This window comes from Microcaecilia unicolor, chromosome 3, assembly GCF_901765095.1.
Source record: "Microcaecilia unicolor chromosome 3, aMicUni1.1, whole genome shotgun sequence".
Taxonomy (NCBI): Eukaryota; Metazoa; Chordata; class Amphibia; order Gymnophiona; family Siphonopidae; genus Microcaecilia; species Microcaecilia unicolor.
Window position 1 is genome coordinate 107,800,713 of NC_044033.1, and position 14,386 is coordinate 107,815,098.

At 44.5% G+C, this 14,386-nt stretch overlaps 1 protein-coding gene across 2 annotated transcripts in view; it reads left to right on the forward strand.

Annotated features, from left to right (window-relative positions):
• SNX5 (sorting nexin 5) overlaps window positions 1-12,664 on the forward strand; it is an 83,462-nt gene extending 70,798 nt beyond the window's left edge. For both annotated transcript variants that reach the window (XM_030196257.1, XM_030196258.1), the window contains exons 12-13: window positions 2,433-2,518; window positions 11,375-12,664. In XM_030196257.1, coding sequence (XP_030052117.1) covers window positions 2,433-2,518; window positions 11,375-11,425 — 137 coding nt within the window. In that variant the 3' untranslated portion in view covers window positions 11,426-12,664. The remainder of the gene's footprint in view (window positions 1-2,432; window positions 2,519-11,374) is intronic.
• Window positions 12,665-14,386: the final 1,722 nt, after the last annotated feature.

The window sequence follows — 14,386 nt, forward strand, 5'->3', positions numbered from 1 at the left end:
TGATACACTTGGTACTCATGGCATTTCTTGTGTTTACATCAAAACAAGTCAGGAAATATATGAATTTTAGACCTGAAGAAAGATTTAAGATGACTGAAGCTAGCATAAACACAATATATGATTATGACCAGATTCTAGCACAGAAGTAATTACAAATGTAGTTGCATAATCACATCTCGGGATGATTCCATGAAGCCTGTTAGATCCATAGACAGCACAACTCCACCCTGATCCCCCAGCAGATTTCCCGAGTATTCATTCAAGTATTTATATACTGCTTAGACCTAAGCAGTTTACAGGTTACTGGCTCTGTCCTTAGTGGACTCAGTCTAAGTAGTTTATGGTACCACTGTTATACCTGGTGCAACGAAGGGATAAGTGACTTGCCCAGGGTCACGCACAGCTGCAGAGGGAATTGACCCTGGTTCCCCAAGATCTTAACCCACTTCTTTAAAACAGCCTGTAGGAATCACTAATGTGGGATCAGGTTTTTAAGCACTTCCTGCAAAGCATCTCAGGCATAGGCAGGAGAATGGGCTGGGCCCATTGGAGGCTGTGGTCCTACCAGCCTTGTGCCCCCCCTCCCCTGGCCCCAGGCATTATAGGTCAAAGCAGGAACTGGCTCTGCAGACTAGGAACTGCTTTCCCTTATGAATGGTGCCCAGAACTGCCTCAGCCATGGATTGAGCTTTGCTCACTGCTGTGGGTAGTGCCGGGCTGTTTGTGTATGGAAAAAAAAATCCTGCTTCAACATGTAAATTCTATGAAAAATAACCCTGAAGAGGAGATGGCAAATGTCTCCAACCACAATACACAAGGAAAGAAAATGTTTTGAATATGATAAACTTGTTACAGACTTTTTGAAGGCTCTGTTCTAAACTGTGTAATGAGAGCTTCAGAAATATGATGTTGATGTGATTGTAGCTGGGCCTTCGTAGCTCCCTTTTCATAGTTCCATCCCATGTGGCTGTTCCTCAGCTAACCTATGGGCCGAGGATCAGAAGCAAATGCAGGCGCTAGAGGCTAGTAGCACCTGCATTTGCTACCATCCTATGATCAGAGCCCCCGCGCGCGTGAAACAATGCGCTCGCGGGCTCTGAATGCAACTAGCATGCAAAACAGGGCTCTTCGCACAAGTAGCATGCATATGCATGCTAAACCTATTAATCCCCAGTGATCAGTGACCAGCGCACCAAAGATTGGCGTGCTGGCCGTGGCAAACCCTACACCAGCTCGGAGCTGGCATTAGGGTTTGCAGACCATTGAAGAGGCATGGTGAGCCCTCTCCAGCATACATTTGCATGCTAGCAGGCCCCCATTTCCCTCAATGTAGCAGCCCCCCACAGGAACCCCGACCCCCCCCCCAACACAGGTTCAGAGGGGGCTGCAGATTTGGTGGGTCTCCAGCCCCCCTAACCCCCCCCCCCCCCCCCAGCATGCCTACGATGTCCCTGGTGGCCCAATGGGTCGCAGGTAAACTCCACCCCCCCCACACCTGATAGTTTAGCGGCCCTTCCCCACCACCCTACCTTCAGTTGGAGGAGGGAGGTGGCCTCCCTCCTCTTCCATCGGCGATGCCTGGAAAGTGGCAACGCCCAGCGCATCCCAGGATGCACTGGGCTGGGCGTCGCCATTTTTCAGGCAGTGCCAATGGAAGAGGACGGAGGTCTCCCGCATTTCTACCCCATGATCAGAGAGAATTGCGTTCTTAAATTTGCATGCCAATATTTCTGATCATAGGTGCGGTAAAGCCCCGCACTGTTCCAGTGCTATTTTTAGAGTTTTGTTTGGAATAGCGTGGGGCTTTTGATCATCTGCCCACTAGTACTAACTATATAACAAATTGGTGATGCGACTCCTCCAGGATCATACAGAGTCTGTTGCAGTTGGGAATAAAACCCAGAGTTCTGCCACGTCTTTCAGTGCATTCATAGATGTATGCAGCGCTCTACAGTTGCGTAATAAGTGTTCAGGTACCTTAGACAGGTCGGTGTTAAATGGGTACCTCAGGCAACAAGAGATAGTGTGATTTGTCTAAGTCACAACCAGTGCCTGTGAGAGAAGTGGGATTTGAGTCCTGATTCTCAGTTCATGGATCTAACTAGTAAGCTACTCCCTCTCTGTGCCTGGACTGCTAGTTTTATGTTCCCCTCCCTACCGCAGTGTTTCTCAAGCCTGTCCTGGACTAATTCCCCAGTCAGTCTGGTTTTCAGGGTATGAGTAATGAACATGCATCAGATTTGCATGCACTGCTTTCATCATATGCAAATTTAACTCCTACATATTCATTATGGATATTGTGAAAACCTGGGAAAAAACATTGCCCTGCAAGACATGCCGCTGTCTGCTGTTAAGAAAAACACACAAACACAAAAGTGTATCCTGCAACTTTTGCTCTTTGTACAATTCTTGTTTTCATTTGTGTTTTGCAGAACTGATTAGTTTTAAGCGAAGAAAAGTCATTGCGTTCCGTAAAAATCTCATTGAAATGACAGAACTGGAAATTAAGCATGCCAGAGTAAGTTGTCTCCTCCTGCCCCTTCTGACATACAGCTTTCTTTCACTAAACAGCAATCTGCCCGATTGAGGACACTACTGCTGGCAGATAGTGTTAACTGGGCTTATGCAGTGAGCATCCAGTTTACTAAAGTCATTTAGGAGAGAATGGATGTTTGCTTCTTTGCACTGCTCCGGGGCAGCAGATTCATGAGTTCCTAACTATGGAAATCTCGCCAGATCACAAGGCAGCAATCAGAATAAAAACTCCATGTCACAGTTGGAATTTTGCTCATAGATCATGCCATATACTCATTCAACAACTGTGTACTCTCCCTGCAGGTATCCCTGGGGTGCAGATGCCCAAATCTCAGATAGTTTAGTCCTGGGGAGCAATCGTGGTTGAGATTTAGAGAAATCAAGATGACTTGGGGGGGGGGGGGGTACTTTGGTTTTCCCTTTTCTCTCTGGTAGATACTCTAAGCATAAGTTAATTATAAATTATTTTCTATTACTGGTGTAGGCTAACTTGCCATAGTTTGTGATGATTCGAGCCACATAGTGGGCAGTTTTGAACATACCTACACACAGTAGATGCAGCACTCATGGCGCTTTTCTACCTGTGGGCTATGCACCAGTTTCCCAAGGAAAACACAAGCATGCTTTTCCCTTTTGAAAACAGCCCTGGGGAGAAGCACCTGCTTTTCCTGTAGGTACTGTTTCCCCTTGAAAGCAACGTGTATGGATTTGAAAATGTACGCTAGGCATATTCTTTCCTTCCCTCCCCCCTGAATATGCCACCTGGAATGCCTGCTCCTTGCTCTTATAAAATGCACATGTTTTTCCCCAGTCAACGGGTAGGAGGGCTTTTTTTTTTCCTTCTTTTTTTAATTTATTTAACTGTCAGTTTGCCTGGGTAAATGGCCATTAGAAACTTGGCCTTTGTGAGACTCACTATTTTGTATCCTGTAGTGTTTTTAGGTGTGTTTTCATTAAAGTGATAGGATCTGTTGGAGAGGCTCTATTCATCTGTTTTTGTATGCATGCATAGGTATGCACACATACTTGGCCCACAAAGGTGCTCTTCCCCTCTCCCTCTGTTGTGCACAAGCACTCGTGCCCACAAAGGGGCACTCTCCTCCTCTTGTGCACAAGCACTCGTGCCCACAAAGGGGCACTCTCCTCCTCTTGTGCACAAGCACTCGCGCCCACAAAGGGGCACTTTCCCCCTCTTGTGCACAAGCACTCGCACCCACAAAGGGGCACGCTCCCCCTCTTGTGCACAAGCACTCGCGCCCACAAAGGTACTCTCTCACGCACTCATGCAGACACACCCTCTCATGCGCTCATGCACTTAACCAGGTCTCTTATGCCCTGTATTGGTTCATGAAGAAATAGCATGCCAGTTAAGCTGCTGCAATAAGCTTGCAAGCTGATTTAAAAAAACAAAACAAAAAACTTTCAGTAAAATATCAAGGGGTTAATTGTGTGTTCCACATATGCAGGCATTAAAAAGCCTCTCTGAAAATTCCCCTAGCATGTATAAATGATTGAAGCCATGTTGTAAATGTCAGCTGGTTATATAAAATCACTGTATTGCATTTGCGCATTTAAACTACTTTGTTCCTGAGTACTAATGCCTCCTGGTAGAGAAGAATGATTTTAAATGAAATGTAAATCACATGAAGGCCACAATTTTTAAGCGAGTTTAGGATTGCTCATTAAGAAATGATTTTTTATGTCATCACTTTTTTGTTTTTTTTTCTATATGTTTTTCTGTTTTTCCACTACCTCCTCTAGCTTTCTAAGATCAGTTGTTGAAAGTGGCTTATTACATGCATCAAAAGAAGTCTGAGGCTAGTGCCCCTTTTAATACCAGTAATGATTGAACCTAGAGGAAGTAATAATTTTACAGCAGGTTCTTTTAGTAGCAGCCCCTGATTGGGCCAATAGTCTTATCTTCCAGACCCTTAAGCACCTGTGACCTGGGTGGACTTCAGGCTCCCCCCCTCCCCCAAGAGCTTCTGAATAAGCTCTACAGTGTAGGGAAGCAGTACCACTGCCCTGACCTGGAACTCCACATCCAACATGTGTGGTTGTTCCAACACTCCTAGACTGTTGTGCTACTGCCCAAGGGTAACCACCAAATAGAGGCCCCAGAAAAGCTGCAGAAATCGAGACTAAAATGAAGCCCTGGATATTTACACCTGGGGAGTGGCTGTAAATATTTTCTTTTTAATTGTAAGTTTCCAAAGAAACAAGATGATAAATAGAAATAAAATTAAAAATAGAAAAGAAAATAAGATAATTTTTTTATTGGACTAATTTATCATCTCATTTTCTTTTTCTCTTTTTTTTGTTTTATTTCTTATTTATTACCTTTAAAATGGACTAACACTGCTACCACTTTACTCAAAGAAACAAGGACATTTATATAATGATTAATCACACAGAAAATAATCTCTAAAAGTAACGAAGAACAATTTTCAAGCCCAGATCATCGAGAGTGCATGGCGTTAACATATACAAGCAATAGTAAAGAAAAAATATATATACTCATTTACTATACTAAATATTGCAGCTTATAAAAAAAATCCCTGATTATAGTAATCCTTTTCTGTGGTCTAACAGCAGCTGACTCTTAACTGTTCTAATTTACTTTCACACATGGGGAGGGGTAAATTTATAAGAGCCATTTTAAGAGTGCAAACTGTCATATACACCCAGAAAAACTTTTTATCCCCAGAGTGGGCAGTTATCTTCTGAGATCTGAGCACATTACTCCACCAATAAATTTAGAGCCTGCTGGCCTCTGGCAAGTAAAGACTGGAGACAGGAGCAGATCACACATGTAGACGAGGTAAAGGTTCAAACCATTTACTGAAGGAAACAAAGTATGCCAGATGTGGGCCACATTATTCCCAATATAGGGCTGCACGAGGGGACACAAGTCAGCCAACAGCAGATCATACCTCCTGCCCTATCCTCCTTCCAGCTTTGTTTTCTGTACTAATGACCACGACCAAAATTTTGTCCAAAAAGGAAAGTTTATTGAAAAGGCTACAGCATGGTTACATATACATCGCTGACTTAGCCCATAGTTGGGATGTTCAGTTGTAACTAACATAAATGACATTTGCAACCTCTACCTAGTAACTTGCTAAACTTGGGGTAACCCTGAGCCACGTTGCTTGTGGTGTGGGAACCATTTGAAGACCAAATGTTTCAATGCCAAATAACTTACACAACTTTAACTCATGGTTGTGACAAATAGGTACCACCGTATAAGCTGGTTGTTCCTTGCGTCCGTTTTCTATACCAGGTTTCCGTACAAACTTATCCGGTTCCTTCTGCTTGTTGTCCCTATCCCCCTGCCGTCCAAGCCAGGGAAATTCTTCGCTTGTAGCTTGGTCATGCCTCTCCATCCAAGAGGGGCTACTATTTCAAGTCTGTGCAGGTTTCCTCACTCTGGAGGGCATTTTTCTTGAAACACAACCTTAGATGGCCTCCGAAATACCATTGTAGGCTCTTTGTGTTACCTCCCTCATGCCATACTCGCTACAAACTCAAGTCAGTGACTCCTCATTTGTTGCGAGTCCCCACCTATAGTTATATTTTCATGCTGCAACCATCCTTCAACAGGAACCTGTCAGTGATATCTTGTATGTCGCTGATAAATATATCTAACCCTGTGTCTGCTAAGTGTGCTTCATCTAGGCATTAAAGCCCTGGACAGCCTTCTACCATGATATCATGTGTAGTGTTCATTCCTCGGAGTGCTTGCATTAATTTGTGCATCCACTTGTTAATCTTTTATCTGGTTCTCTCTGCTGTGCAGTAGGACTTTTCTCCATGCCTTACTACAGAGGGATGATGTGGGACCATATCAGTTGTGTCATTGGGCATAGTCTCGATATTTCCAAGATGTCCCGCGGCATCTTGTTTACCAGCTCTATGCTGTGGGTAGACGTTGGTTCATTACCTTCAAGGTGAATGATGAAGGCCCATAGTGGTATGTGAACATGTTGCTGAGCCAGGATTGTTGGCATTAGTTGATCCCACCTCATTCCCCGCTGTCCTAGCCACTCCAGTGTAACATGACAGACTGAGCTCTTTGCCGGATGGACATGAAAGGGCCCTTCTGTGTGCCCAGTGTACAAAGGAGTGAACGCAGATCCATGCAACGCATGGACCTATGTGAGACAAGACAGGACAATTGATCATTGTGGAACACCAGAGGAGATCCACAATGTACTGAGCAGAATAGCATTAAATTTAACATAGGTGTGGCCTGGTTATGTATCTCATTTCTACCTGCCAATAGCCGTGATCTGATCCCTAGATAGGCCTACCTGACTTGCGGTGTTTGCTGTACCTATCCTGAAAGAGCGTGTTCAGAGCGTTTGCTTTCTAGACCAATTGCGGCTAAATGTAGGTTAAGCATTTTGGAGAACTGATAGCAAGTTAGGGTGGTTGTTTTTGTGGGCTAGTAGCCAAGAGGCATCATGAGGTGTTATAGCCAAATAATTGACCAGCTTCTGTAGGGTGTAAATAGATAATACTCAGGATAATAATTACCCACAGATTACTTATTCCAAGGTTCCTAGCTCAGCCTAGGGGTACATTATACGGGAACCTTGGTGCTGGCACCCTGCCAGTGTTTTGTTCCCCGCCAAAGAACAGAAGCCACGTCACAGATGATATTATTATTATTTATTATAGGTAGAAAAATAGAAACACTCTGCAATAGCTTATATGCAATATAATATCTCTTACTGATGCACACTAACAAAATATATTGTCTAACTACACTCTGATTATCCTGAGACTACGTACAGTAATGATTAGAACAGTACAAATGATATACTAATGATTCTTATGAAAACTTATCACATCTTTTGCAAAATACACATTAGCAGCTTCCCTGACCAAGAGCTGACATAAACCAGTCGTACTTAGATAAAACCACTGCCTAACCCCAGACTAGGAAATATATCACTGTGATCTCACCACGCTGTCCTGATGACGGCTGCAGATGAGACCGGAGCTGATTTTCTCAAAGACGCTCTCTCAGCTGTCTGTGTCTTAGATGTAGTGCAGGTCTTTCTCAGCAAGCAAGCAGGTTTCTGTCTCTCCGTTGGTTTTCAGAGCCAATATCTCTGCCACAGGTATTTGCACCAGTTATGCAGGTCACAAGGTTGGTATCATACAGTCTCTTGCTCACCCCAAGCCTTGTTGGATTTTTCAGGTCCTTACCAGGTACCCCTCCTCCGAGGGTCTCCTACTAACTAACTTCTCCCACTCTTCCCGCGTTCTTCCAGACCTCCAGGTCAGGTGATAGCCCGGACCAATTATGATCACGTACAGTCCAGTGCATGGGCAAGAAGAGTTCTTTGTTTTGTGACCTTGGAGATGGTAACTTCTGGTGCCATGCGTATGACTCCCTTCCCAGGTTCTCAGAGATAGAAGGGGGATGGTTGGAACACAGAGAGGGGCATAATCGAACAGAAACGCCTATCTCCATGGGCGTTAATCTCCGAGAACGGGTCCGTGAAGGGGCGGAGTGAACCGTATTTTCAAAAAAAAATAGACGCCCATGTTTTATTCGCCAAGGTGTGAGCTGGGCGTTTTTGCTTTTCAGCGATAATGGAAAATGAAATCGCCCAGCTCAAAAACGAATAAATCCAAGGCATTTGTTCGTGGGAGGGGCCAGGATTCATAGTGCACTGGTCCCCCTCACATGCCAGGACACCAACCGGGCACCCTAGGGGGCACTTTTACAAAAACAAAAAAAAAGGTAAAAGAGCTCCCAGGTGCATAGCACCCTTCCCTTGGGTGTTGAGCCCCCCAAATCCCCCTCAAAACCCACTGCCCACAAGTCTACACCATTACTATAGCCCTAAGAGGTGAAGGGGGGCACCTACATGTGGGTACAGTGGGTTTGGGGGGGTTGGACGACTAAGCATTAAGCAGCACAATTGTAACAGGTAGGGGGGGGATGGGCCTGGGTCCACCTGCCTGACGTCCACTGCACCCCCTAACAACTGCTCCAGGGACCTGCATACTGCTGCTTGGGAGGAGGGTATGACATTTGAGGGTGAAAGTAAAAAGTTGTGAAACATCATTTGTTTGTGGTGGGAGGGGGTTAGTGACCACTGGGGGAGTCAGGGGAGGTCATCCCCGACTCCCTCTGGGGGTCATCTGGTCATTTAGGGCACTTTTTGGGGCCTTATTCGTGAAAAAACAGGGTCCAGGAAAAGTGCCCTAAATTCTAGCTACAAACGCATCCATTATCGGCGAAAGGCGCCCATCTCTGTTCGGGTGATAACCACACCCCAGTTCCGCCTTCACCACGCCTCCGACACGCCCCCGTCAACTTTGTCCGCATCCGCGACGGAGTGCAGTTGAAAGCGTCCAAAGTTCGGCTTTCGATTATACCGCTTTATTTGTTTTTGTGAGAAAAACGCCCATCTCCCGATTTAGGTCGGAACTTGGGCGTTTTTCTCGTTCGATTATAAGCTGGAGAATGTCCTTGGCTTCAGCAAGCCTGTCAGTGATTTTCCACAAGCTGAAGCTGGATCTTGCTGACACAGAGATGTGCAGGTCAGAGGGTTGCAGCAGCCATCTTATTGTACCAAGATGTCATAGGCTTGTATAGGCCAAGACCAGCCTATGTAAGATCACAGGGAAATACCCCTACACTTCTGTATGGGGCATGTGATGCTACCCGATAGCCTACCCAATGTGACCACCAGGCCTCTAGCCTGTTGATTGCGTAACTACTACCAAATAATGCCTTCTACTATCACTCCCACACCGAATATGGCCGCCTGGCAGCACACAACTGCGATCTGTGCAGCCATTGCATGGGTATAAAGAACACCCATTGGGCTAGGAATGAAAGGGCAGGACCTGCAGGGGCGATTGGGAAAAAACGCGAACCGACACATCATTACACATAAAGCCACCGCGTCTTAATGATGGGCAGGAGTGGTGGCACCACCGCCAACTCCAGGCTCCACCCTATGCTTGGAATAAACTTCCTGAGCCCTTACGCCATGTCCCCTCCCTACCCATCTTCAAATCTTTGCTCAAAGCCCACCTCTTCAATGTTTCTTTCGGCACCTAACCTTTATACCTTTCAGGAAATCTAGACTGCCCCAATTTGACTGCCCCTATTTGACTGACTGTACATTTGTCCTTTAGATTGTAAGCTCCTTTGAGCAGGGACTGTCCTTCTATGTTAAATTGTACAGCGCTGCGTAACCCTAGTAGCGCTTTAGAAATGTCAAGTAGTAGTAGTAATGGCACTAAGGGGAGGAAGCAGGCACACCCATTTAGGACCCGTAGAGACTGTATAGCTGGAACGGCACTATTCCCGAACTGCATCCACATGCCTTACAAATGTATCGTGTGTGTGTGTGGGGGGGGGGGGGGGGGTTCTTGCTAGGCTTGCGCCATTTTCCGGGACTGCTGGGCTATCCAGGGAGAGCTGCCGTGATAGTCTCCTCCCTCTGCTTCACTTTGTAGCTGCCCTTTGTAACCGCACTATTATCAGCCGTGGGTGTACGTCACCACCTTACTGACCCCAAGGCACCTACTTTGCACCTCCTAATACGCAAACACAACACAACCTCCCTTGTAGAAGAGCCTGAGATGTCACAGTTTCTCTGTAGAGTCTGGCAGCCAGAAGGAAAGATGCTGCAGATAATGTAAGGCAAGGGAGAGAGCCACTCACTTGCACTGGTGAATCTGCTCGTTTGGCCAGATCTATTCACCTCTGGCATGTATGCAGAATGGCAGCACCGGCGGGGGGGGGGGGGGGGCACATATATTTTAAAAATTTGTTGCTGCTCTAGCTTGTCTCCTTCCCCACCCTCCTCTCGATTGGTCCCAGCCTTCCCACCTGACTACTAGTGCCCACACTGTCCCTGGATCTTTCATCCCCTCTCTTCCCCCCCCCCCCAATCCATCACCCCCTTTCCCTCTCCCCCCCCCCCCTCCCTTTTATTTATTTTTTTGAGAGAGCCTAGCATCTTCACCTGCTTTGTGCAAGGCCTGCACTGGCTATTATGGCCTTGATCTCTTGATCTTTTCCTTAGTATGGTGTCTCTTGATGTGCCGCATGAAATACGATTGTTCCTTCTGGTTTACCCTGTAGTTGATTTTCAGGGCTTCAGTATCCCTCGGTATGTGGAAGTGTTTTTCATCAGGCATTCACTCGCATCAGACAAGCCCTATGAGTGTTTCCAATCCACTGCTTTCTTCAAATTGAAACTCCTTGAAATGTGCAGAGTGACACTAAGAGAAAAAAAAGCAGAAGTACAGCTTCAGTTTGAAGGGATTCTGGATTGGAAACACTCGGAGCTTGTCTGACATGAGTGAATTCCTGATGAAAAATGCTTCCACGTGGCGAGGGATATCAGTGTTCTGAAAACCCACTATAGGGTAATCCAGCCGGAGCAACCATATCTCATCCGGTGCATCAAGTGGCACCTTGGTAGGGAATCATCCCCTCACACAGCCCTGTATTTGGCGAAGTGTGGCCATGTCTGGCATTCTTTGATATCTTAGTTGTTCAATAAATGGTTTGAATCTTGACCTCATCTACACGTGCGATCTGCTGTTGTCTCTGGTCCTTGGTTTTCTGCAGATTGTGGCTTCTTTGTTCGTTCTCTGGCTAGTAAATTCATAGCAAGTCTCCCAAGGCCTCAATTATCTTAAAGCCTTTCCAATCCATTTGAATATGTCTGCAGATACAGGAATGCTGCTGGAAGTTTAACGGTGATCACTGTGATATTCAGTCCTCGGTAGCAGATGTTCCTCTTGGCTGTTTTAGTCTGCCCAGCAATAACAGTATTTTGTTTCTCTCCCACAGAACAATATCTCTCTCTTGCAAAGCTGCATTGAGCTGTTCAAGAATAACTGAAGTGCCTCTCGACACAAATAAGTCCAAATGGTGAATTTGAAAAAGCCAGTACTAATTCTACTTATTGTCACAGGAGCCGTAGGGCATTTGGTGACCTTGTTCTGTATTTGTGTCTATGTGTATTATGTCAAAAAGATATAGGTTTTGCTTTCAGTTATGTAAGATTTTTCAGATGAAGTAGCACTTAACAAAATACTGTTTTGTCAGTTGAAAATTCCTTTTGATCTAATTGCGTTTCCAATAAGTGCAGTTCTTTATGGTGGGGCAGAAGGCATCAGTGAAGGGTTTCCTGTTACTTTTCAAAACTCTTCCCTTTTGTTTCTAGAAATGGTATATAGTTAAAAAAAAATTGAAATGTGCTAAAAGTGGTTTTCAAAAGGAATAGCTCATCTGAGCAATATGTTTCAAGTTGATGCACCTCTTATTAGTAAACTATCTATATGTCATTCCAGCCATGCTGATAGTTTTACGGAGTTGTGTACAGCTATTTCAGTTTATACATTAGGATGTGCCTAATGCATCATTCCTTTGTACACATGTATCGCAGCATAGGTTGGGTGCATGTAAGGGCTTAATGTTTTCCAAGGAGGGCCCTTTGGGCATTTGCTGTGGATCCCAGTGTCACTGCTGTCTTTAAGTATCAGTAGGGGCTTTGTGCTGGAAGGGTAGGGGAGGTGTAATTGAAGAATAAGGTGTGTTAGCCCGTGTACATGGTAATGTTTAAAGTGTCTGATCCCTACTTGGTTCTTTTTGGCCTCCATCTGTCTTCCGTGGGCACTGCGGCATCTCTCACCTAGCCGAAACCAAGAGTGGCCTCTTTAAGGCTTCTAGTTTTTTTAGAGGTTGATATTTTGCAAGCTTTTGAGCCCAGTGGAGAACACTTTCTTCTGCTGCTGTTAGCTGTGGTAATTTCTGTAGTATTTAGAATGGCAGAAGCCCCGGCAGCTTGCGGCCTCTCATTGAGCTTGGATGCTTGCAATGTAATGATCCCCAGCAATCAAGACTTTTCATCTTACCATTCGTTTTTTATATGGACTGGTTCTCATTCTCTGCCTTACCATTTCTTTGTTTCTCTGAACAATGTGAAGAATTTATTGCTCCTTTGTATTAATTAGCTGTATATGCTCTGTACAGCAATATGTGCCTTGTCAGTGCTATGAAAAAATAAAATAACAAGGGCTTTTTGCTAATAGCAACCAAAGCTAGATTTCTAAATAAAGATAGATCTTTTATCATTCAGCTGGGGTCTTAGTGTCTTATTGGTTGTGGGCCGGAATCTGTATTTTAGAAATGGAGTGAAGTTTAATGTTTCAAAAGCTCTTTGTAGCAATTGTGTATATGTTTGTGTTGCACAGCACTATGGAAAGCTGTATAGAAGTGCATCATATTGTGTGGGCATGTGTATACATACTTACAAAACAATTGAACTGGTGTTCAAAAGGACGTACGTTTACCATTATCGGTCCTCTCTGCCAATTTTCAAAGGCACACTGGGGGTACTTTTATAAAGTCATTTTTGCATGTATATGGCCTCTTTTAAAATATCACCTGGCATAAAAGTATGTGTGGTGATTTTATAGTGCATACTTTGGTGGTAGGTATGTACAGGGGGCGGCGTTCACATTTGCACAGATTAGTGCACTTTTATTGAGAACAGGTATATTGCAACTGCAAGGTGGGCATGATTTCTGTCACCTAGCCTAATATTTTATAAAGATACAAAGGCATCTAAAGTGTCTTAGCATTTGAATAGGTGCCTCCTACCTGTACTCTTAAACAAGGTACAATGTTTTAAAATTATCCTGTATATGAATACTGTTGCAAAACGCACTCTACCCACTTCAGCACTTCTGTAACAGGGTACCACAATGTATTGAGTGCTAATGGAATCTGGGTGCCAGGATTGGTTACAGACTACTAGCCAGGGTTAGCGGGTCTGACCATAGGTCTATCTAGCCCAGTATCCTGCTTCCAAAACTAGCTGATCCAGGTTTCAAGTATCTGGCCTGGCAAGATTCCAGAAAGTAGCCAGAGTCCATCCTACTTACCCCCAGTAATAAGTAACTTTTCCCAAGCCTACCTTAAGTTTATGGACTTTTCTTCAAGGAATTTGTTCAAACCAGCTTTTATCAACAAGTTCTAGAGCTTAACAATGCTCAACTAGTTTTTCACCAGTTGCTTCTCTTTGTTTGCTTTTGCACCACCTTTGACCATGGAATATTGTTCTTGCATCTTCAAAATTTAGAGGTTGATGGAGTTTTGAACTGATTTTGCTCATTTTTATCAGCTAGGACTCGGTGGGTAAGTTTAGGTTGTATGTTGTTTGTCCTAGTATATGTGGTATACCCAAGGTTTGATATTTTTTCCTGATACTTCATCCTATTGGGGAAGTTTGTTTTCCCTTTGGGACTAAATCTTTCATCCTGTGCAAAAGACATTCAACAATAACTGCTGGGCTCTTGCAGGTTGAAATAGTCTGCAAATGATTTGTATCTTCAGAAAGTTGTAATGACTAAAATTAACAGTCTTAAGTGGAGGAGTAGCCTAGTGGTTAGTGCAGTGGACTTTGATCCTGGGGAACTGAGTTCGATTCCCACTGCAGCTCCTTGTGACTCTGGGCAAGTCACTTAACCCTCCATTGCCCCTGGTACAAAATAAGTACCTGAATATATGTAAACCGCTTTGAATGTAGTTGCAAAAACCTCAGAAAGACCTGATGTGATGTTCAGGCCTCTAACACTTGTAGCTTCTAAGTCTTATATCCTGACGTATAACCTCGGTACACCAGTTCACACCTGAAGACTCTGAGGCATATTTTCAAAGCACTTTGGGAGGCTAAGTTCCATAGGTTTCTATGGAACTTTGGGAGGCTAAGTGCTTTGAAAATAAGCCTCTCTATCTCTCTGAAAGTCCTTTATTTGAATAACACAATGTTTACTCACAGTCAACTGTAGATCAGAG